This window comes from Melanotaenia boesemani, chromosome 18, assembly GCF_017639745.1.
Source record: "Melanotaenia boesemani isolate fMelBoe1 chromosome 18, fMelBoe1.pri, whole genome shotgun sequence".
Taxonomy (NCBI): Eukaryota; Metazoa; Chordata; class Actinopteri; order Atheriniformes; family Melanotaeniidae; genus Melanotaenia; species Melanotaenia boesemani.
Genome location: NC_055699.1, coordinates 18,423,242 through 18,447,644, shown reverse-complemented (window position 1 = coordinate 18,447,644; position 24,403 = coordinate 18,423,242). Strand labels below are relative to the sequence as shown.

At 43.2% G+C, this 24,403-nt stretch overlaps 2 protein-coding genes and 1 long non-coding RNA gene across 4 annotated transcripts in view; 1 reads left to right on the top strand and 2 right to left on the bottom strand.

Annotated features, from left to right (window-relative positions):
• Positions 1–9,499, top strand: part of LOC121628616 (sialic acid-binding Ig-like lectin 9) — a 40,476-nt gene extending 30,977 nt beyond the window's left edge. Inside the window, 8 exon segments of the mRNA XM_041967743.1 lie at positions 6,506–6,607; positions 6,718–6,875; positions 6,878–7,103; positions 7,814–8,128; positions 8,205–8,359; positions 8,361–8,466; positions 8,808–8,889; positions 9,368–9,499. Of these exon segments, the coding sequence (XP_041823677.1) occupies positions 6,520–6,607; positions 6,718–6,875; positions 6,878–7,103; positions 7,814–8,128; positions 8,205–8,359; positions 8,361–8,466; positions 8,808–8,889; positions 9,368–9,419 (1,182 nt within the window). The 5' untranslated portion in view covers positions 6,506–6,519 and the 3' untranslated portion in view covers positions 9,420–9,499.
• Positions 1–24,403, bottom strand: part of LOC121628601 — a 285,114-nt gene that overhangs the window by 190,546 nt on the left and 70,165 nt on the right. The window lies entirely within an intron of this gene.
• Positions 11,030–11,516, bottom strand: LOC121628633. The gene is made up of 3 exons (XR_006008211.1): positions 11,494–11,516; positions 11,210–11,271; positions 11,030–11,065 (listed from the first exon to the last, which is right to left on the bottom strand). It is a non-coding gene; the product is annotated as an uncharacterized LOC121628633 (long non-coding RNA).

Genomic DNA, 24,403 nt, shown 5'->3' with positions numbered 1-24,403 from the left:
TCAGCATAGTTTTAAACAGTGGTTTCCAACTTTATCTTCCTGGAAGAGCCCTTTCATGCAACTATTAAAAAGCCATGGACCCCCTGACCCTCCCTGTGCTGAATTCATGCTTGATTTTATGATTTCATGAGCTAGTATTTTACCACAAATGATGCATTTTGGCAGAGTCCTGTCCTTGGATAAAACCACAAGTTGAAATAAAACTTCAGCTTGTTTTATAAGAATAAAGATGTTCTTCAAAGTTTTTTATTCAAACCAGGAGGTTACAGCTCACAGATAAAGAGTGCATCATACATCAGATAAAATAAACAACAAGAGGATCCTTTATGGCAGCACCACAGAAGCATCCACAAGACACTTTAGAGACGGTCCCTTACTGCCACCTGCTGCTACTAACAACCTACAGCAGCAGCAAAGCATCAGAAATCACATGAGATATTATGGAAATAATCTTCATTATTACTGCTCATATCCTGTAAAAGAAGATTTCACCAATGTGTGGCATCATCAGGTCATCAGCTGACTTATTAATCTGTTATAGACACTGTAATAAATCATTCTATATGTTACATTTATAACAATACTGACATTAAAAACATGATTGTGTTTTCACACATGTAGCTGATGAACAGCATAGCACTGAAAACAGATGTTATATATAGTCCTGCATGTGTTTAATATTTGTATATGTACATCAGAGAAAAAGATGGATGATGTCAGACCATCAGAAGATAATTTACTCAGATAAATATAATAAAAACTAGTCTTAATGATATATATATATATATATATATATAACAAATGAGAGTCAAAGTTATTTTCCAGCAAACAGCTCTGACGTGTGAAGGGAATCTATGACATGTTGTGATACAAACACACCTGTTGTCATTATATGATGTTGTAGTTACACAGTGTAGCTGAACAATACAGTTATAATGTGTGTTTGTAGCAACCAGTGAGTCCAGTGTTCAGTCTACCTGCTGGACTCTTGACTCGAAGCCAAATCAGCAGAACAAGCAGCAGAAAATGAGGCAGAAAGTCAAACAAGACAAACCAGAATGACGACCAATGATTAAGTTTAACTAGAAATTAGAACTGAGATCACTTTTCAGAATGATTTAAATATCATATTTCACCACATAACACATGTTCATGCAGAAATAAAGAAGATAGAATAGAAATCCTTCCTCTAACAGAGAACTTGACATCTTTCTCGTCTTCTTTGTGGCTCATAAAGCTTGAATGTGGACCACCCTGCTGACATCATCTGCTTCTTCTACGTCCTGTGGAAATGAAACAGCACAGAGAGGTGTTGGTGCTCTGCAGGGAATTTATTGCAGCTCAAACTGTTTCCCAACAGGAGCTTTATACATGTTTATATATGCAGCTTACCTTCTCTGGTTTGTTAGAGAATTTTGATCTAATCCAGCTGAAAGAAAAAAACATCAGACAGATGTTAAACTCTGACATTTAAAAGAGACCAACTGGTTTCCAGCTGCAAAGTCTCATATCATAGAACAGTTTGTCTCACCATTCAAAGATGGCGGTTGTACTGTAGAGCATTACAATTAGCAGGATCTTCACTGTAACGTAGACAACAGCCCCAAACTCCTGAATGTCTGTAAAGAGACAGAGTCACCTTCTCCTTAGTGGAAAATGTTCTGCTTCTAAACCATCATTAACTTTAATTCCTACTGATTGCAGACAAGTCAAATCTAAACTGATGTCCTGATTAAACTCTGATGTTTCCACTTCAGAGGTAAAATGAATACGATCAGATGCAATATTTTATCCTCTAATAACACTATTTCTAATCCATTTGAGTGTTTGTTTTCACCTGAGGAAATACTGGACAGTTTTGTCCTGGTTAATGCTGAGATGCTTGACAAAGTTCTCTCCACAGTGAAACCCACCACATGTGTTTTAGATCCCATTCCAACCACACTCTTTAAAACATTGTATGGATAGCGGGGGATGAGAGAAGGGGGAGGAGGACAGCAGTAGAGCCCAGACCCACGGCACACCACCCCTAGGTCCGCCAGGCCCTCCCCACAAGTGCACATGATCCCTCCTCACCCCACATACACACCTATGTCCTTGCACACTCCCATTCATCCTAGTACACACACACACCTCCCTACATACACACAGCAAACAAACCTCCCAATCTCACTCCCCAGCACCTTCCCCTCTCTCCTACCATGCAATATGGGAGACGTCCCAGGCAGACCAAATCCAGTGCCTACAGCCACCCCAAGCCACGTCCCATGAACTCCCACCCAGATGCGGCCAACTGGGCATCCCCAGGACCAGCAGTCCCCCATCAGTGCAGCCACCCTGGGTCCCGGCCCCCGGGGCAACCACCTACCCTGCTCATCCCTGGCGGCACACCAGGGAACAGGGGTGTAAGAGGTAATCATTGCCCTCTATAAGAGGGGTCTGAGGATATAAGTCCAGAGGGAAGTGAACGCCCCCCTAGATGGTGAGCTGCTAGCAGCACTGGGCACCCCCATTCCCTGGAAGATCCCCTAGAGCAAGATAGGCCAGAAGCAGCCGCCCCCATGACTGGGCCACGCAGCGACTGCAGCCAACAAGCCGCCACCAACCCCAGAATGCACCCACCCACCACAAACCCAGGAGGAAAGGAGAGGAGCGGGAGGAGAATAACGGGTGAGCCCAGATCTATGGTGCACCACCCCCAGGCCCACCCAGGCCTCCCCCACAAGTCCATGCATACACACACACACACACACACACACACACGCACACACATACACACACACACAAAACAGCTACTTTTCATTTCAGTTCAGTTCAGTTAATTTACAATTTGCAGTATAAAAACAAACATTTTGGAAAACAATTGCAAAGAGCTCAAAATGCACTGTCAACATTTAAACAGACAAAACATACGAAACACCAGCCTAAAAAATACAGCACATGGATACATCCTAAAATGCATAAAAAATAAGAAACAATAAAAACACTGTATTAAAAATAAATAAATGAAAAAAAAAAACACTTTTTCATGGTAGATAAACAGTCTGAGGCACATATACATGGGTTTCAATAAAATAGCTCAACGTTCACAGCAGCACTTCTCCTGCTTAGATACTATATGTACAAAACAAGTCAGCAGCAGCAGAAGTAAATAGATTTAAGTTTATGATGCCACCTACTGACAAAACTGCAGCTTTAAAATAAATACATTCCTCATAACTTGTGTGCTAAAGTGCCAAAACACTGTAATTCTAAGCTATACGTTACTATATCTGTATTAAATGTTAGAAATTAATGTAGTTTTTTTTTTCAGCTTTAAACTCTATAGTTGCCTCCAATTTAGTAGAGCGAGAGAAAGAGTGAGAAAGAGAGAGAGGTAATCTTGCACTGCACAAGAGACATACTGTTATGAAGGACCTCTCAGAGACAGAACAGAGTTAACAAGTTTATTGAGAACAGGGATCTTGGTGGGAGAAGGTATCTTATGAATACACAGCTTGGTATCATCCAATAGATCACCCTGGCAGTTTGATCCTCGGCTGCAAAAGCTAGCTCTAGGGACGTGGAATGTCACCTCTCTGGTGGGGAAGGAGCCTGAGCTGGCACGTGAGGTTGAGCGGTTCCGGCTAGACATAGTTGGACTCACCTCGACGCATGGCTTGGGCTCTGGAACCACTGTCCTTGAGAGGGGCTGAACCCTCTTCCATTCTGGAGTTGCCCCTGGTGAGAGGTGCCGAGCAGGTGTGGGCATGCTCATTGCCCCCCGACTTGGCATCTGTATGTTGGGGTTTACCCCGATGGACGAAAGGGTAGCCTCCCTCTGCCTTCAGGTGGGGGGATGCGTCCTGACTGTTGTTTATACCTATGCACCAAGCAGCAGTTTAGAGTACCCATTTTTTTTCGAGTCCTTGGAGGGGGTGCTGGAGAGCACTCCTTCCGAGTTCTCCCTCGTTCTTCTGGGGGACTATGCATGCTCACGTGGGCAATGACAGCAAGACTTGGAGGGGTGTGGCCCTGCTGTTTTGAATCCGAGTGGTGTTTTATTGCTGGACTTCTGTGCTTGTCATGGACTGTCCATAATGAAATCCTTGTTCAGACATAAGAGTGCCCACATGTGCACTTGACACCAGGAGACTCTAGGCCGCAACTGTGTAGTCATATCGTCGGACTTGCGGCCGCATGTTCTGGACACTTGGGTGACGAGAGGGGCGGAGCTGTCAACTGATCACCACCTGGTGGTGAGTTGGCTCAGATGGTGGGGGAGGATGCTGGTCAGGCCTGGCAGACCCAAGCGTGTTGTGAGGGTCTGCTGGGAACGTCTGGTGGAGTCCCGTGTCAGAAAGAGTTTCAATTCCCATCTCCGGCAGAGCTTCAACCATGTCCCGGGTGAGGCAGGGGACATTGAGTCAGAGTGGGCTGTGTTCCGGGCCTCTATTGTCGAGGCAGCCGCTACTGGCTGTAAGGTTGTCAGTGCCTGTCGTGGCAGTAACCCCAAAACTTAGTTGGTTAGTGCACGTAGTTGGTCAAAACTATAGCAACTAGCAAAAATTAAAAAAAATAAATAAAAAAAATAAAAATAAAACGCTCTGCTACAACTGTATGCAGCTTGTTTAATCAGAAACAGGGACAGAGTTCTTGTGACAATCAAAAGAGGAAGGACATCAATTTAGACTTAGTCTTAACTTTATTGTCATTATACAAGTGCGGTAGACAAGTACAACGAAATGTCTTCCAGTACAACTGGTCCAAGAGTAGACAGCAACAACACGTAAATACAAACAGGATCAGGCAGACTGAGGCAGCAGCCAGAGGAGTGGCACACCTATTACGCAGATGGAAAAGAATAACATTAGGAATAGAATGGGATGATGGGAGAAAGAAGCATCTCCACTCTGGGCCTGGAGGGGCCCAGTGTTGAGATACAAAAAAACACACCTCAGTACATAAGCACATAATTCAGACATTCACAACACAAGAAAAACACATGGCGGGGGGGAGAGGGGTCTCCCATCGCAGCCAAGTGTGGACGCAGCGCATCCGATCAACCTGTCGCCCGGGAGTGGAGGGAGGGGGGAAAGGTACCAACCAACGTAAAGCAACTGGTTGTTGTATGGAGGCTCACAACACACTACATACAAACAATGCTGCTGTCCTCAGTGCTGGAGGAAACAGAACGGATCACCTGCATCTTTTGGAAAATTTAATTAGTTAAATGAATGAATAAACACACAAAACCCACAAATTTTCAAGAAACACCAATAACCTTATTAAAAATTGAATGTAACATGAAAGTGGACTATTTGTAGGGCTCCCCCTAAAAATATACGCTGAATGTCTTGAAGGGAGCTCCTCTGCCTTTCAGGGGAGTCGAGCTCCCCTTAGCTCCCCCACAGTTCAAACTCTGTTTAGACAGCCTCTTCATTTTGACGAACAATGTCAGTCAAGCTTTATAAACACAAAATAGAAGCTTGCCTGATGTAACATTGTAAAATGTTTATGTTGCATGTTTCTTTTTGCCCAATGTTTAGTTCAGTGGAAATTTAAGGAAACCACTAAGGGGTGTCCCCAACACATTTGTAGCCCTAGGCCATTGCCTAGGTCACCTATAGCAATCGCTGGCCCTGCCCTGGGATGCCCCTCAGGGCAACACAGGCCAGGAGCAGCGGTTAATCATTACCAGGACACATAGATACCGCAGCCAATGAGCTGTCACCAACTCCAGAAATATTACTCCACCAAGCCAGATCATGGTCAAAAGTTTGAAACTAAAAACCAGGAATCAGAAAGTGTAAAATAAAAGTCTGAAGGGTAAATAAAAAATCCTGAGCTGAAGCCTGTCCCAGACACAAATGAGAAGCATAGTACACACCACACAGTCCATCACAGGAGTGTTTCCACTCTACAAGTGTAACAAATGACAAGGTGCTGTGGGAGGATGGGTGTGAAGAGAAGAGTATCAGAGAGAAGTGCTAACAATTTATCTGATAGTTGTGAAAAAGCCACTGACAATAACAAGTTCTATAAGTAAATAGAGGAAGTTGATCAGTTGAACTCATATACAAGTGTTGCTGTGTTTTTCTATCATGAGAACTTTTTGTCTTTCATATTTCTTTATTAAAATATTTCAGAAACACAACTGGCAAAATTAACAAAAACCAACCCGAACTAAAACACATCCTTTTTCACTTTGCATATCTAAATATTCAGAGAATTAATGACATTAAACATTTAATAATTTACACTAATGAGCTGAAGATGCTGCAGTGAGGTGATTTCCTCTTTAACATGGGTGGAGCAGGAAGGATGAAGACAGACTAAAACCAGATATCTCTGTATGTTTTTTGCTTTTAAAAAGAGAAGTTGGTTATTTGTGCTGCTGCTCATCAACATAGAATCTGCTAGTTATTTGTTCCTAAAGCTATACGGCTTCGATTTGGTAAGAAGAAAACATGGAGAAATTGATATTTTCTAATAAGATGCTTATTGTTTGATCTTTTTTTTTCAGCCCCAACACAAGAGATGAAGGAGGAATGTGGGAGTTTCATGGCGGCCCTGTCTGTGAACGTGGTGACAGTCAACATGTTACTGAGTGTCTTCTTTCTTTCAGGTGAGATGTTTGTTCCTCACTTTTATTTATAGACAATATTTCAGTTATTTCCACTTTAAAATGCTGATGTTGTTTAATTTTTCCACATGTAACATTAATCTGTTTTACAGGTGTTTTTGCTGGTTGTGATAGGAACCCACATCTCTTCATCACTGCACCAAAGGAGATGGAAGCACTGAGTGGATCTTGTTTGCAAATCCCATGTAGCTTTAGTGTTAAAACAGGAAACAAACTTGACAACTCAGGAAGTATCTATGGTGTGTGGATGAAAAAACTGGTGTGAATTTTCCTCGAACTCCAAGCATTGTTATTTTCAACAGCAGCAAGTCAGAAAACGTCTATCCAGTGGAAATTATTGGAAACCTGCATCAGAAAAACTGCACCACTTTGTTCTCTAGTTTAACCACAAGTCATACAGACAGATACTTCTTCAGGATTGAGAACAAACTGTTCAAGGCAACAGCTGAATGTGATCCTGTTAATATAACAGTTAAAGGTGAGAAAGTTTCTGTTCATCACTACATAATGTTATTAATGTAAAGAGAAATTAAAGTAAGTTACAGATTTGTCTGCACCAACTCTCAGACATAAACTATAAAATTATTATAAACTGTTTGGTCAAATGTTTCAGAAAGTAGTCGTATAAACTTGTTATACTCTTAAAATTTATTCTTCTTTATTATCGTTCTCATTATCTCTCCAGCGAGATTTAATCTTTCCAGGTTTTTTAGGTCTTTGGAAGCTGTTTTAGCATTTAGTCTAAACTTGCCTTTTTGCTTTAAAGTGTTTCTAGTGGTTTACTTCTGAGTTTTAAAACTTCTGAATTTACATCCATGAAGCCACCGTTTAGCTGTAGAATAAATAGTTCATCTTCCTGTATGAGAGGTTTTGAGGGTGGTCATCAATCCAGCCATGATTTTAAAATAAATCAGTCCTCATCATCATCATGTGTTTTTGAGACTGTTTAGAAGCTAAATCTGTTGTTAAATGAAAAGAAAACAAACATTTAAACTGTTCCTTCTTTGGCTGATTTAGTTTTGACATTAAGGAAATTAATAACGCAGAAAAACAAGAAGGCTGTTTGTGTCATATTTGATTATAACAGAGAAGCTGAAACTAAACTCTTCAATCACATCTTGATGATTTAATTTCTGTAAAAACAAACACTGATCTGTTTCTGTTTGTGTGTTTAATATGAAAACCCAGATTCTCCTCAGAGACCCAGAATAGAAATCTCAGGTGATGTGAAGGACCTGAAGGAGAAGGAGTCTGTCCCTATAACCTGCTCAGCTTTCACTCCCTGTCCACACTCCCCTCCTGAACTCACCTGGAATCTCCAACAAGACTCTCACAGACAAACAGAGGAAAACACAGATGGAACCTTTACAACTAAAATCCAGCAGAACATCACTCTGTCACACACACATGATGGATACACCATCACATGTTCTGCCAGATATCCTGTGGATGGAGGACAACGTGTAAAGACATCAGAGACAGAAGAGACTCTCAGTGTTTCATGTAAGTGATCCTGTCAGCACATCATGGTTCAGCTGCTTCTGATCAATAAAGTTCATGTGTGTCACATTTTCCTCAGATGCTCCTAAGGACACCTCAGCATCCATCAGTCCATCAGGTTTGGTGTCAGCAGGTAGCTGGGTGAAGCTGAGCTGCTCCAGCAGAGCCAAGCCTCCCGTCAGCAGCTTCACCTGGTTCAAGATCAGCACAGAGGGACCCGTTAATGTGTCTGAGGGGACCGGTTCACAGCTTCAATGCAGCGGATGGAGGAATTTATTACTGTGTGGCTGCAAATAAACTGGGAAACCAGAAGTCCCAAGAAATCCATCTTAATATTAAAGGTAAACAGTTAATTTACTGCAGTCTCAGTCATGGCTGCTTCAGTTTTGTTGAACAGAGGAACCCGTTAATGTGTCTTAGGGACGGTTTACACAGTTAACATCACCAACATGGCAGATATAGAAAGTTACTTCTGTGTGGCTGCAAATATTCTCGGGATTCAGACGTCATCATGGTTTCATTTGAAAAATAAAGCTAAAAAATAAATTTCTGAAGGTTTTTAAGATATCTCCCTCCACAGACTTTGATAAATATTCTGTGTGACTGTGTAAAATGTTTACTGTTTATCCTAAAACTCTGTTTAAAATAACATTTAACATCCGTGTTGTAATTTCTTTTGCAGACCCATCAAACAGCTCAGCGTTCATTACATTTGGAGGAATTGCTGTCATCATCATACCCATCTGCCTGCTTGTCTGGTTTTGGTAAGTGTCTGCATCTATTCATATTTCCTTCCTATTAGCAAAGTTTCAGCTTGACTGTTTCAGTGTCTAAAGAGAGAAACTGCTGAATGAGTCAGCGTTGAATACATGTCACCAGGTGACATATTTATCCTGGTTTATTCTCACAAAATACCGTGATAATGATAGGAGACATGACTTCATCACACAGTATGAGGGGATGAATCATTTTCCTGTAAGACCAAACCAAAGCTATTAATGTCTTTTAGTAAACAGTGTAAAATCATTTACAACAAGCTTTACTGATTATATGCAATGTCATTTGAACTTCTTGGTATTCAAAGTCAAACAGAATGGGCACAAAGTTGTTCAAAAAATATCCACAAACCAGAAACAGAGTGAAGTTTTTTTTCTGATGAATTCTTATTCTTCATTGGCAGCAACCTGCCTTTTAACTCAAAACACTGAATATTCACTGTGACGTGTCTCTAATGTCTTCCAGGAGGTTTAAGAAACGTCCAACTCAACAAGAGAATCAGGTGGGTGAACATTAACTTAAGGAGAGTTTTTAATAGTATTTGGTCTAAACAATGAGGTGACAGAGTTACTTCGACTTCGGTCTCCAGAGTATGAAGCTGTTCATAAAAACCCAAATTCTCAACAACACTTTTGACCTTTACATCTAATATTTTTAACAAAAGCAGAAGAATTCTTGGGGGTTTATTATCTAAAGAAGTCTTAACTTTACCTAGAAAAAGATATGTACAAGAACTTGTTAAAGTTCATTAGCCCACTGTTGTTTTCTGTAACTAACATGTTATAATGAGAGGGAATAATATATCTTCGTCCTCATAACATCTATCATGTTTTGTTAATGAAAAATTATTTATCAAGAGTCTATGAGAAGATTAAACTTGTGAGTTTTATTTAAAAAAAATCTAATGCATAAGGAGAGTCACAATACAGTCACAGGACAGAATGAAAACTAACAGTAGGTGTGTTTACCGTTTTATCTACAAAGTCTGGGGAAAGACAAACATTACACACAGTTGGGGGAGGACGCTGGCTGTCTTGTGTATGAGAACACCACATATGGAACACATACAGTTCTTACATGCTGTTCTTCTACATGCACTAGTACTAAAATAATAATAAGAAAAATTATATTAGTCCCTCAGTGGGGAAATTGCTTTGTTGCAGCAGTGCAGGAGCAGTAAGCAGAAGCACACAGGTGATATAAGAAAGAACACACACACAAATAATACATAATAATATGTAGATTATATGGTCAGACAGGGTGAGTATGTACAGTGTATAAACATGTACATAAACATGTATATAAATATATAAACACAGTTTACATGTGTTCATTGTAAAGTCTGACAGCAGCAGGGAGGAAAGACCTGCGGTATCTCTCCTTCACACAGCGAGGATGGATCAGTCTGTCACTGAAGCTGCTCTCCAGAGCAGACAGGGTGTCCTGCAGGGGGTGGGACTCATGGTCCAGCATGGATGTCAGTTTTACCAGGACCCCTTTGTCACCTACCTCCTGTCCAGAGAACAGCCCAAGACAGAGCTGGACCTCCTGATGACTTTGTCCAGCTTCTTCCTCTCCCTCTCTGTGATGCTGCTGCTCCAGCAGACCACATCGTACAGGATGGCTGATGCCACCACAAAGTCGTAGAAGGTCCTCAGGAGTTCCCCCTTCACTCCTCAGAAGATAGGTTCAAGATTCAAGGAATCTTTATTATACCGTGAGGGTAATTTGTTGTACAGCCAGCAGTAAAAACAATCAGTCACAAACACACAAATAACAGTAAATATTTAAAAGGACTATGATAAAAATAATAAATTAATAAAAAAATTAAAACTACTTGTTCAACAGGGCAATGGCTGCAGGGACAAAAGAGTATTTGTGTCAGTTAGTCCTGCATTTTGGTAGGATGTACCTGCGCCCCGATGGAAGCAGCACAAATTCATGAGCCAATGGGTGGCTTTGATCTGCAAAGATTAAACGAGCTTCGTTTAGCACTCTGGTTTGATGCAGGGCTGAAAGTTCATTCAGGGAGATCCCTGCAATTTTCCCACATAGTCTAACAATCCCCTGTGTAGCGGTTTTAGTACTCTCACATGCGTTGTGGTGCTCAGAAATCACGAGCCATTCAATGTCGAGTCTCTGACGCCTCTTTATTGGCATGTTCTGGATTTTTGAACATAAAGAAAGGTTCGTCAGCTCCCACAGTCTCAGCTCTGCCACACACACACGAGTCTTGCTGGTGACAGACCGTGGCGAAGCTACACATATGAACAGGCTAAACATTTTATACAAAGAAACAACAGGTACCTGGATTTTTGAACATAAAGAAAGGTTCGTCAGCTCCCACAGTCTCAGCTCTGCCACACACACTGAAACAAAATAAAGTGTACGTCTCACTGCTAAAACTGGCCTGCACGGACTTTAAGCTAGCAACTTGTAAATAGTATTTAATCCTCACACAACACGGATAACACTGAAATTAAAACTCAGTAGTTGTTAACTGGAGGAAATATTTGCATGTATGACAAATTAAGTGCTTTTACACACTGAATAAGAGTCACAGTAACGGAGCCCAGAAGAAGCTAACTTACCACGAGTCTTGCTGGTGACAGACCGTGGCGAAGCTACGGGGCGTAACAGCTAAATCTGCAGGGGGTTCGTCTTTGAGACGTTCAGGTGTTCCCAAAAATGTAAGAAATTATAACTACTCATAGTTAACAGCAGCAAATGAAGACTGAATAACTTAATGGGCAGTAGTAACAGTGACAGAAATACAGCTAATAATGGCAAGTGGAATCATTAACAATTTAACTCCGTTACACTCCCCCCTACTGATCTCCACTAGCCAACATAACCAAAAGAAACCCAAAACAATGAATTCCTTTTTACTGTTTTTTTTTTTTTTCCAATAAAACACAGCCGGACTGTGAGGCCACACTATAGTCCAAACGTACCAGGCACCCAGAACATCACACCAAGAGGAGGAAATAGGCAAAGGAGAAAAGAAAAAAAAAATAATACAGTGCACGGTACTGCTCAGATCCTGACACCAAGTGTTCCAATCATAAGACTACTCTCGAAGAATTAGAATGGGGAAGGGTTGCAAAGCCTTCCAGCACCCATAGGAAAACATGCCCATATACATGTTAACACACTCATATCATGGCATTACACACAGTACTACTAGTAACCACCTGGACTATGCATCACGGTACTCTCACACAGGTGTCACTACTCACAGAAAAAGAAAAAAAAACAAAACAAATCCTCCCCATGGTTTGACCACAAACACATGTACTTATGCAAAGGTTATTGCTACACAACATAACATCAGCGACCAGCAAGAACTTTCTGGTGCATGTTCTGAATAAGTCTAACAACAGGTCTAACCACCCTCCCATACCTCGTTCTCACACCCATCGTTCTGTCACTGCTAAGGTTCAGGTCCGCCCTTGGTACAACCTCAGAACCAGCACCAGAGGGCAGTGCATCAACCAGAGGTCTAAGGATAGGAGGTTGGGGGCTAGTCATTGCTCCAGGACAGTCCATATCAACAGTCATATTACATAGACTGGACTGGCCAGTCGCACCCGCAGTCCCCACTAAGTCATCAGGAGGAATGTCAACTTCCGTTGTTGACTGCTCCTCAGTGGCAACTGGAAGTTGCGAGATCCATGATGCAGTCCGATCTTCAGGCCCACAGGTAGGTAGATCAGAAGAACCCTCAATGCCTGCATTCCGCACAGACTCATCCATGTCTCTGTCAGTCAGATCACTGACAAAAGAGGCAGAGTCCTCTGGATTAGCAGGAAAAGGTAGGAAGTTCACAGGCATAATAAGATTCCTGTGGGACCACTTTCTCTTGGTCCGTGTCACAGTTCCTGAGTCTGAAGGTATGAGTGTTCTCATGTTTCTCCATAACAGTGTAGAGGTGATTCTCCCAGCGATCCGCGAGTTTTCTCCTGCCCCGTTCCCCTTTATTGGCCAAGAGGACTCTGTCCCCGACCTCCACTGGTGCGCCCTTCAGCTTGCGGTCATAGAAGCCTGCTTGCTTCTCCTGCTGTTTCCTAGCAGAGGCCTGGGCAATCCTGACAGCATCCGCCATGTCCTTCCTGAGACGGTGCACATAAGTATCATAGTCCACCACCTGATCATCAAGAAGCACAGACTCGAACATCAGGTCTACAGGCAGCCTCGGGGTTCTCCCAAACATCAGCTGAAAGGGTGCAAAGCCAGTGGTCTCATGGACAGTGGCATTATAGGAGAAGGTGAGAGATCTCAGCAACTGTGGCCACCTGAGTTTGGCTTTAGGTGGAAGGGCTCTAATCATATTACCAAGGGTGCGATTAAACCTCTCAGCTGCGCCGTTACCCATGGGGTGATAAGGGGTTGTATGAGATTTCTCCACACCAGCAACCTGGAGCATCTCCCTTATCAAACGGCTCTCGAAGTTCGCCCCTTGGTCTGAGTGCACCCGTTCAGGAAAGCCATAGACGCAGAAGAAGTTATCCCAGAGCTGTCGTGCGACGACCTTGGCTGACTGATTAGGACAGAGATAGGCCTGAAGCCAGCTTGGTAAAATGGTCTGTAACTACGAGTACATCAAGGGACTTGTTGGAAGAGTCCTCAGCTGACCAAAAGTCAATGCAAACCAGCTCAAGAGGTCTGGTGGTCTTGACACTCTCAAGTGGGGGCTCTGGCTTCAGGTTCAGGAGACTTGCTGAACACGCAGCGACGACAGCACCGTACATACTCCTTTACATCACTCTCCATCCCATGCCAATAGAATCGCTGTCTGGCCAGGTAAAGTGTCCGCTTCTGCCCCTGATGACCTGCCTCATCATGGACACCTTTGAGGACCTTCCCCTTCTCAGTGGATGGCACGACATATTGGAATGTTTTCCTCCCCGTCACTGCATCTTTGGAGAAGCGATACAGCACCCCAGCTTTGATGGTGAGTTTTTCCCAGTGTTTCAGGAGCCGCAGAGCATCGACGGGCTCATGCAACCGCTCTCTCCGCCTTGAAGGTCGTCTCCGCCGTTCCACAAAATGGAGCACACGACTCAAGCAAGGGTCAGCACGCTGCCTGGCCATCAGCTCCTCCCTAGACAGAGGGCAGGAAGCAGACGGCTCAGGTAGTTGAATGGATTGAATAAGCTGAGTTAAGTGTATAGCATGAGGAGGCAGACACTCTTGCTCCAAGGACTGGTGTAGAACAGCAGACACTGCCTGTGAGCAGAGATGGGTGGCGAAGCTGGCTCCTTATGACTTTGGAATCAAGTACATTCCCGGGGACCTTTCCGTAGTGTAGTGGTTATCACGTTCGCCTCACACGCGAAAGGTCCCCGGGAATGTACTTGATTCCAAAGTCATAAGGAGCCAGCTTCGCCACCCATCTCTGCTCACAGGCGTGAAGTCTTGGCTTACTGAGAATGAACGTCAAGGGGTTGTTGTCGGTCCAGATGGTAAAGGGGTGACCTCTCAGCCAGTGACTGAATTTGTCACAAACAGCCCACTTGAGTGCCAGAAATTCCAATCTGTGAGCAGGATAGCGTGACTGGGCGTAGTTGAGCGACTTGCTAGCAAATGCGATAGGACGTGCAACATCATCACCATCAGCTAACTGGGACAGCACAGCCCCGAGGCCATTGGAGGAGGCGTCAACTGAAAGCAGGAAGGGCTTAGAGAAGTCAGGGTGGGCAAGGGTGGCATTTTCCAACAGGGCCTGCTTTAGCTTCCTGAATGCCACACTGCATTCAGAGGTCCAGTCAGTTGAGGACAGCTTCCTGGCCACTGGGGGGGCCCCGTTTGCCCTTGGGACGGCGTGGCCCCTTCACACCCGACACCAGTGCAAACAGAGGTTTACTGATCCTGGAGTATCCCTCAAAGAACTGTTGATAAAACCCAACCATCCCAAGGAAAGACCTGATCTTGGTAGGGCAGGGTATTTCGGAGCCCTCCACCATTAAGTCCTTCTCACCCAAGGCCACGATGGCCCTGACTTTCTCAGGATCAGTAGAAATGCCATCCTCGCTCACGACGTGCCCGAGGAACTTCACAGATGGTCTCATGAAGTGGCATTTCCTAGGTGCTAGCTTCAGGTTGTGCGCCTTTAGCCTCTCAAAAACCATCTCCAGTCTCTGTAACGCCAGCTGTTCATTGGGGGCAAATACAAGTATGTCGTCCAGGTAACAAGCAGGCTTAAGAAATTCTGGTCGCCGAAGATCGCCATCATCATCCTCATAAATGTGGCGGGGCTGTTGCACAGCCCCTGTGGCAGCCTGTTGTACTCGTAAAGCCCGAACGGGGAGGGTGAACGCAGTGAACTGTTTGTCCTCCTCATGGACCTCTACATTGTAGTATCCAGAGGTTAAGTCCATGGTCGAGAAGAAGGCGTTCCCTCCGAGCGCAGCCAGGGCGTCGGTCTGATGGGGTAGGGGGTGCGCGTCTTTGATCGTGCGCGCATTCAACCAACGAAAATCTGTGCAGAGCCTCAGATCCCCATTTTTCTTCCAAACTAAAACAAGCGGTGAGGCGTACTCACTGGTAGACTTCCTTATGATGTCACGTTCCTCCATTTCATTCAGAGCCATCCTGAGCTTTTCATAATGAGATGGAGACAGACGGCGATACGGGAGTCTGAATGGTCTGCTGTCACTCAGCCTGATGCGATGGACAAAGTCCTTGGCTTTACCACAATCCAAGCTGTGGCGGGAGAAGATGGACTCATATTTGGCTAACAGATCAATAAGCTTTGCCCGCCAGAATGGGGACAGATCACTCGAGTCTACGTCAATGTCATGCAGTCCCAGGTCATGCAACATTGAACTAATACGTCCCTTCGTACTGTACTCCAGAGTTAACAGTCAAGCTCTTTTCACTGCCTGTGTCAGCCTGTTCAACAGTCCTGGTCACTGTACATTTCACGTCATTACAGTGGTCATTCTCATACAAGTGGTCAGTATCAAAGTCTTCCAGTGCTACACATGGGGACACGTCAGCAATCTTACAGTTGCGTCTGAGAGTCACTGGTTTTGTGGAAGGGTTAATGATCCTCACCGGGACCCATCCGTCGCCCCATAATGGTGTCACAACCCGTCCCACAATAACAGTCCTTGGTACAGTTCTTGATTCACTTGGTTCCACCACAACTGTGCTGCCCGCAGAGAGGCATGCATGGCTGGGTAGGCGCCCCCACACTAAGTGTTCCTGCATGGGCTCCAAGGTCACTGCATGTTTCAGTTTGACAGTGCCTACCTTATCAGGACACTCGTCGCCTCTCCACGTTTCCACAGCGGCTAGCAGCTTGCAGCAGAATTTCCTCCTCCCCCGGAGCCTGATCCGTGAGGGACATCTTCTCCCAAAAGTCCTCAGAGCTCTTTAATGTCCGAATGAGGTGTTTAATGACGTTGCTGCCCAGAATTAGATCATCACTTTGACCCTTCACGATGAGTGTGGGCACTGAGAAGCGACAGCCATGCACTTGCATCTTAAGTTCACACACTCCAACAGGGCTTGTTCTCGAACCTCCACATCCAATGAGAACCACTGATGTGTGAGATATGGAGCCAGGACCAACAACACCGGCCTGCTCCAGGAGGGGAAGTACACGAGAACTCAAGGAACAGGCCATGGAACCACTATCAAGCATGGCTCGAAGCTGCACAGCATCTTGGACCAAGACATCAATATGAAAAAGCTTATCGGTTGCGGACAACCTCTGAGTGTTCTGAAATATCACAGAGGAGTTATCACCTTCCAAAGCACAGAACTGTGAGTAAACAGACTCGAGGTCAATATCATCAAGTTCTTGTGGGGACATGTCATCTTGGCCCTACACCCGTCCCCTGCTCATGCGGGCCAGCTAGTTTTCCTGCTGACTGGGGGTGTGTCCCAAACCGCGCACTTCTATACTTCGGGACACTACATTTAAGTGCTTAGTGCGCTGACACAGAAATTTCAGTAAAAACTAAGTGCACTGAAAGTACCCCGGATGCTACCCTAAACTCGGCCAAAAATCTAGTGCGAAACGATGGACACTACACGCACTAAACGGACGCCATCTTGCTGACGAAGCGGAAGGGGAGGGACTTTCAACCAGTTTTTCAGAGCTTGCAGCCACCGACTCAGCGGTACCGAAGCAGGCGGAGGCTGTTTTCCTACTGTTGTAAGTATGAAGATATTTGATTATAATTCTAAAATATACTGCAGCATGCTTCGTATCTCTTCTATCCCTGATGACAGTTATGGATCTGATCATTTGTTGGAGGCTGCAGTAGAGTTAGCAACGTAAATGTTAGCAGTTTATACCCGATTTCGCGGATCTAGATGGGCTATAAGTGTTAAAAATGATTAATGCTATAGGTTCCGTATGTTTATTCATGATTGCTGAACCTCCAAATTAAGCACTGCGGGGTCTCTGGCGTAAACGAAATGGTCCTTGATCTGAAAACTGATTAGGAAACACCGCTGGTTTAGAGAACCCGCCCGTTTCGATGGTTACCGCTGACGAAGCAGTAGCTGATTGCAGACGCTTATCTAAAGTGATGTACAAAGTACCCATAAAGTACATAATAATGTTTGCTTTTATATAAACTTCCATTCTGTGTTCACCGTAGGTCACTGTGGCATCAAACTACCGAGCCAGCAGTGGCACTGAGAGGCATTTACCACCTGCGGGCTAGGACGCTGCTGTGGAGAAGAGGAGGCGGCAAGAGAGAAATGATTTAATTAAAAGTTTAAATAAAATGTTTTCTGCATCCCTGTTTTAGCGTCTTCATTACTGCATTTCATATTTTAATGATGATTTCTAGTATAATCGGTTTCCTGTTGCAGACGTGAACGGTATCAGTGTAAACACTAATGAAAACAAATGTATAATGTAAAGTAGGCTACTTTAATTCAGTTAAGATATCTTTGCTTATTTAAAAGCTGTTTTAGCATAAAAGTATGACATGCAAACACGTATGTTGACGTGATTTTGGATTTTGGAAGAAAAAAAAAAGGTATATTAACAGAGCGGCGCTGCTAAGCTAGTACGTCACTATCCGGTAAGTGCAAAACGTTAGTGCTCAATTTGGATCAGGACTTACCCACGATAGTGTGCACTACAGAAGGTAGTGCTTAGTGCCGCACTACGCACTACCTTCCGTGCACTCACGTAAGTGCGCGGTTTGAGACACACTCTGGGACTGATCCTTTGAGCAGCAGTGTGGATCAGATGAAGTAGCAGCTTGGCATGCCACAGCCTGATGTCCGGCAGCATGACAGTTGAAACAAAGACGTTCTTTCCGGCAGTGGGACATGGTGTCATGATTATCTCCCCCACAGACAGTGCATGGACCCCGAGTTCTGTTGCGGCTGCCATTTCCCGGTCTCGGTGCTCTGGAATGCTGGGAGGTCTCCCGCTGCAGCATCCGTTCAAGAAGAGTGATGACATGTTCAAGCGACCGACCTTCAGTTCGAGTTGTTCCACTGTCTACATTTGTTGTAGTGGCAGGTGGGTTCACAGCAGACTGTACATTGCTGCGCAGAACTCTTTCAGCCCGGTTGAACTGCAGGCCATCAGCCGGGCCTGTGGACTGACGTTGCTGGAGGCGTCTTTTTCGGTGGTGTTCATCCAGTCGCACCTGAACATCAGAAGCTGTCCACTCCTCCAGTGGCTTGCAGCTGAAGACTACAGACAGTTCGGCATCAGGGCAGTGGGTGATAAACATGGCTGTCACTTCACGAGAAGGGTTTGTCGAGAGTCTTTCCCTGTCTTTCTAGTCCCTCCACTGCAGCATCAATGGCTTTATTAAGCCGAATCCAGTAGTCAACTGCAGTCTCAGGCCGGGCGGGGCTTTGTTGTCATAAAGTCGGCAAGGGGCATGAAGGAGGTAACCGAATCACTGAAATGCTGCTTAAGTATGTCAAACACAGGTTGAGGGCCAGATCTTAGGTCTTTAGAGGGCTGGCTGCGAAGCCCGATAGTTACGACATCCCGTGCTCTCCCTCTTAGCTTGCCCAAAACCTCTTCTACCTGGTTACACACCTCAATCCCTCTCTTTTTTAGATAAAGCATCATAGCTTCCTCCATTCTGAGACTGTAAGCCTGTCAGTGTTATCACCCCTGAAGGAATGTGGTTCATAGCTATCGTGGCTAACTGTCAGGTTAACTCTGGAGAGATCAGCTGTGGTCGGCTGAGTAACACTGTCACTTGCTGAGATGGACTTGAGACATGAAACTATGTTCTCACCTATGCTGGCCCCTATCTGCTTCACTAAATCACTGAGAACATTAACTGGAGTGGATCCCTCATCCCGATTAGGCAGACTAGGCTGACCACCCACCCCAGCATCAACAGTGATACCAGCATCATCACACACAGTATGATTCACCCTAGCAGGATAGGAGTAGATGTAACACGTATGTCCTCCTGAAGCCCACCCAAAGTTGGAAAATGACTAAACCACATTCTTGAGCCCCTCCCAACACCTGACATATTAGGCACATCCATTATTGGTGACAGCAAAAGAAATAAAAAAAAAACAAATCTCACTTTCAAAATGCAAACACTTCCGAGCCCCACTTCCACTTACAGTGTCATTAAATATCCCATTCAAATTCTTAATTTCTCCCACACAACTGTCCCAGTTAAGATTAAACAGCAACTGCTGAATCCCCCATCAAATAATGATCCCAACAGAAAAAGAGAAAAAAAAAATTTTTTTTTTTTTTTTTTTTCTAAACAGATCGCATTCAGGAATATTCAATAGATCCATACACAATAATCACAATATTTCAAATAAAGTCCGTTTTTTTTTTTTTTTTTTTTTTTTTTTTTTTCTTTTCACTCAGGTCCACTCAGAGTTATTTGGCAGCGACTCAGTCCAAAAAGGACGCAATTAAGCCATAACCGGAACTCACGGGACCCAGGGGAAGATCAAACAGTCCTTGCCGCTGCAGAGCGAAGAGCTGCGATTCCTACGCGGAATCCGGCGGGGCAACACCAGGCGGAAGACCGGGTCACGGCACCATTGTAGCGGTTTTAGTACTCTCACATGCGTTGTTGGTGCTCAGAAATCACGAGCCATTCAATGTCGAGTCTCTGACGCCTCTTTATTTGGCATGTTCTGGATTTTTGAACATAAAGAAAGGTTCGTCAGCTCCCACAGTCTCAGCTCTGCACACACACCACGAGTCTTGCTGGTGACAGACCGTGGCGAAGCTACACATATGAACAGGCTAAACATTTTAATACAAAGAAACAACAGGTACCTGGATTTTTGAACATAAAGAAAGGTTCGTCAGCTCCCACAGTCTCAGCTCTGCCACACACACTGAAACAAAATAAAGTGTACGTCTCACTGCTAAAACTGCCTGCACGGACTTTAAGCTAGGCAACTTGTAAATAGTATTTAATCCTCACACAACAACGGATAACACTGAAATTAAAACTCAGTATGTTGTTAACTGGAGGAAATATTTGCATGTATGACAAATTAAGTGCTTTACACACTGAATAAGAGTCACAGTAACGGAGCCCAGAAGAAGCTAACTTACCACGAGTCTTGCTGGTGACAGGACCGTGGCGAAGCTACGGGGCGTAACAGCTAAATCTGCAGGGGGTGTTCGTCTTTGAGACGTTCAGGGTGTTCCCAAAAATGTAAGAAATTATAACTACTCATAGTTAACAGCAGCAAATGAAGACTGATATACTTAATGGGCAGTAGTAACAGTGACAGAAATACAGCTAATAATGGCAAGTGGAATCATTAACAATTTACCTCCGTTAACACCTGCAATCTATTCTTGTTTTTGAGAGAAAGGGATCCGTACCAACAGATAAAAGAGAAGGTTAAAATTGATTCAATAAAATAATATGAAGCTTCCAATAAAAATACATGTGCTGGTGAGTCTCCTGCACACAGCCGTCCACATGAAGAGCCTGCTCTGACCCTTCCTGTACAGTTTGTACGTGTTGTGAATCCAGTCTAGTTTATTGTTTAGGGTGAACACCCAGGTACTTACAAAATCCACCATCATCTCCTTGGTTTTCCCTGCATTGATCAGGAGGTGGTTTTGCAGACACCAGGCCACAAAGTTCTGCATCAGTCCTCTGTACTCCACGTCGTTGTCCTCAGTGATCAGTCCGACAATCACAGTGAATTTCTGCAGAACACAGCTGTCCGTGTTGTGTCTGAAGTCTGCAGTGTAGAGGGTGAAGAGGACCAAGACCGTCCCCTGGGGGACATTTACGCTGCAGGTCAGCAGGTCAGACACACAGTCCTGGGCTCTCACAAACTGGGGCCGGTTTGTGAGATAGTGCAGAATCCACTCCGCCAGATTAAGTAAACAAGATTTTTGTTTCTGTTTGAAGTTTTTTTTTGCTTTTTTTTTTGACTGTGTGTGTGCGTCCTCATATTAATCCTACTACTATCTGAACCAATTTAACCAGAAGTGAGATCACATGGTTGATTGTAGTAAATGATGGAAAGTTTCTAAGACACGACATGCTTGCTTTAACAGTCTTATACCATCTACAAAACCAATGCTGTCATTTTTCTCTGTCATATCAAAATGAACCAAAAACTAACCGCCATGTTTAAAATCTTGTTTACATCCTACAAATTCAGTAACTTCATCTGGTCCAAATTCTCTAATCTGGCCCGCTAGTGGAACCTTCCAGTAAATAAATGCTTCAACAGAGCTTTGCGGACACAAGCGAGAGATAAAGCTTCATGTATGTATTTGGCCTTAATTGACAGCTTTGGAAACGCAGCTGTAGCTCATGATTAAGCGTTAGCTTTAGCATACTTAGTTTTGCATAGATTTTAGGACGGCCAGCACACAAATGTTGCTTCAAATGTGTTTGCACCAGTGACATTTGCTCCACTGTTTACAAAGCATTTACGTTTTACTTTACAAAAATGTGAAATGACTCCATGTGTGAGCGTTTATATTTCTCCCAGGTGTTCACATTTTTTATTTCATGGGATTACATCAGAACTAGCTGAACTATCTTTCCAGGTTAGATCAAATGTTTTGTCTTCTCTTTCATGCAACTATATTAGCTCAGTTTGGATCTCGCCTCTGACGAATAGTTTCACCTTGATTTTATTTACAAAAGCATTTACATATTTCATCATAGTTTTTGTCCTCATGCATGATTGTTCTACTAGTCTTAACCACTAGGCTGAAGGACACTTTCCAGAACTAAGTGTCCAAAGTAACAAGGTAGTGCTACATTAAAGTTTTAAGATGATATTGACTTCAGACATCTAAATATATTAATCTTCCTCTTTTAACACTGTGTCTTCTCAACTATATTTCATGTTCAAACCCTTTTTTTCAGAATCAAGCAGGTGAAGAGCTTACTCTTCAAATTCCAGCCAATAAAACCAGAGGAAGAAGTCGAATATGAAAACAAACTTTTTGACCCGGAGACCTGAAGCTTCCTCCGTCTCAGTGTAGGACAGCAGACAGCAGCAGGAGACGGTGTACGCACAGGTCAAAGTGTCCAAACAAGAAAACAGCTCAACACGAATGACGAACGGACCAGAGGATCTCTACGCTCAAGTAAAGAAAAAGTGACTCTTGGTGTGTGATTAAATATCGTATCTTTACTTTTTTTATGTTAGTTAATGTTTTTACTCCTTTCAGTTCAACAGAAGCTACAAAGCTTCTCACACAGCGGTTCAAGTAGTTTTGTCACTTTAGATTTTATTATTGTCCAGTTTGGGTTGAAGTATTCATACATCCTTTATTTAGAAAAGCTAATAATACTACACTGTAAAAGTACTTGATTAAATGACAGTTTTTTTAATAAAATATTGGGCAGTATGTGCTGATAAAAAGCTGAATGATCTGTAACCCCATAGATTCCAGAGGACAGAATCCACAGGATTTCCATTTCAGGTCCATCTGAAAGTAAATCTGAAATATCTCGATTATATATTCATATCTGTTTTTTGCTTTTCTAAACACAGCATGAGAAGATGTGCTCTATAAAGATTTCTCAGGTTTATGTTTTAACTTTGTCTCTTGGTTTTTGGATTTTCATGCTGTCTTTCAGGTCGCTTTACTTCCTGTATTTCAACGTAGCTGATTTAGTTCATTCCCACTATTTCTGCTTATACCTCATTCGCCTCACACCTGGGGCCTGTCCTAGAAAGGATCTCTCAGTCTAAAGAAAAACTCTGGGTTAAATTAGTCTGAGCTGAGTTTTTGGGTCCAGAACAGCTGCTGTAAATTAGTTGTAAGTATCATCCCATCCCATAGTTAGGAAGGACCACATTAAAAAGCCATCATCAGTGAAGCACCAATACCACTCCACTACAAAGATCTTAGATCCAAAGATTCTGGTCCAACCTAGTCCAGACCAGAGTCCAGACTAAACATGGAGACGCAGCATTTAGCTGTTATGCTGCAAACAAGTGGAACAAACTGCCAGTGGAGATTAAACTTTCACCAAATGTAGATACTTTTATATCCAGGTTAAAAACATTTCTTTTCATGTGTTTATGCATGAAATCTGCACGGTAACTTTTTAATTTATCTTGCTTTTAATCATTTTAATGTAATTTATGATTTTATTGTGATTCTTATGTGTTGCTGCCTTTTACTATTTCTTAATATCTGTAATGCTTTTGTTTTATGTAAAGCACTTTGAATTGTTCATTACATGAAATGTGCTATACAATAAACTGTGTGTGTACCTGTATAAATAAAGGTTATAAACAACAACTTGTGAGTAAATCGAGCTTTTCCATCTTATAGTGGGTATCGTATCCATGTGAATGCATTCATGATCTCTTTCCACTGGTCCCTTTCACATTATACAGGATAACCCCATGAAAACGATCCCCCCGATGTTGGTTGTCTCTTAGTAGGACTTTGTGGGTTGCTGCTGTCTTGTACATCTCATACAGAGCAGCATTTCTCCTCATTTGGCAGCATGCTTCTGTTTGAGGTGTTGAAATTGGTTGTTTTTCACCTTTGGTAGAAACGGCCTTTAAACTAATTCAGCAACAGGATGGTACTTGATCCGAGCCTGAGGGTTGTAAAAACAAACCAGCGTTCACACAGAAATGCTGTGCTTGCAGAACAGCAGTGTGAATCCGTTAATGCTGAATGTTTGAACTGAAGATGCTTCGAGGAGCTGAACATACTTCAAGATGCTGAAGATGCTGAAATTTGCTTGTTGAAGCTTAATTTGAGCTATATTTTTCCATTTGTAAATAAATACAGATTGTAGGATTAATTTTGTCTAATTGCCACAAAGGGTGTGAATAGATACCAAACTAGTTTCCTTTCTTTTATTCCCATCCTGGTATGTCACCGTTACCTAAGTTTCTTCGTATTACCATGACACTTTAAATACTTATGTTGCTGTTTACAAAAATATTATAGGAGTTATAAATGAATGTATCAGCATGTAAACATCAGCTAAAATTCTACAGTTTAATCATGAACTTAATAAACACATAAAAGTATTTATATAGAATTTAAGACCAGTT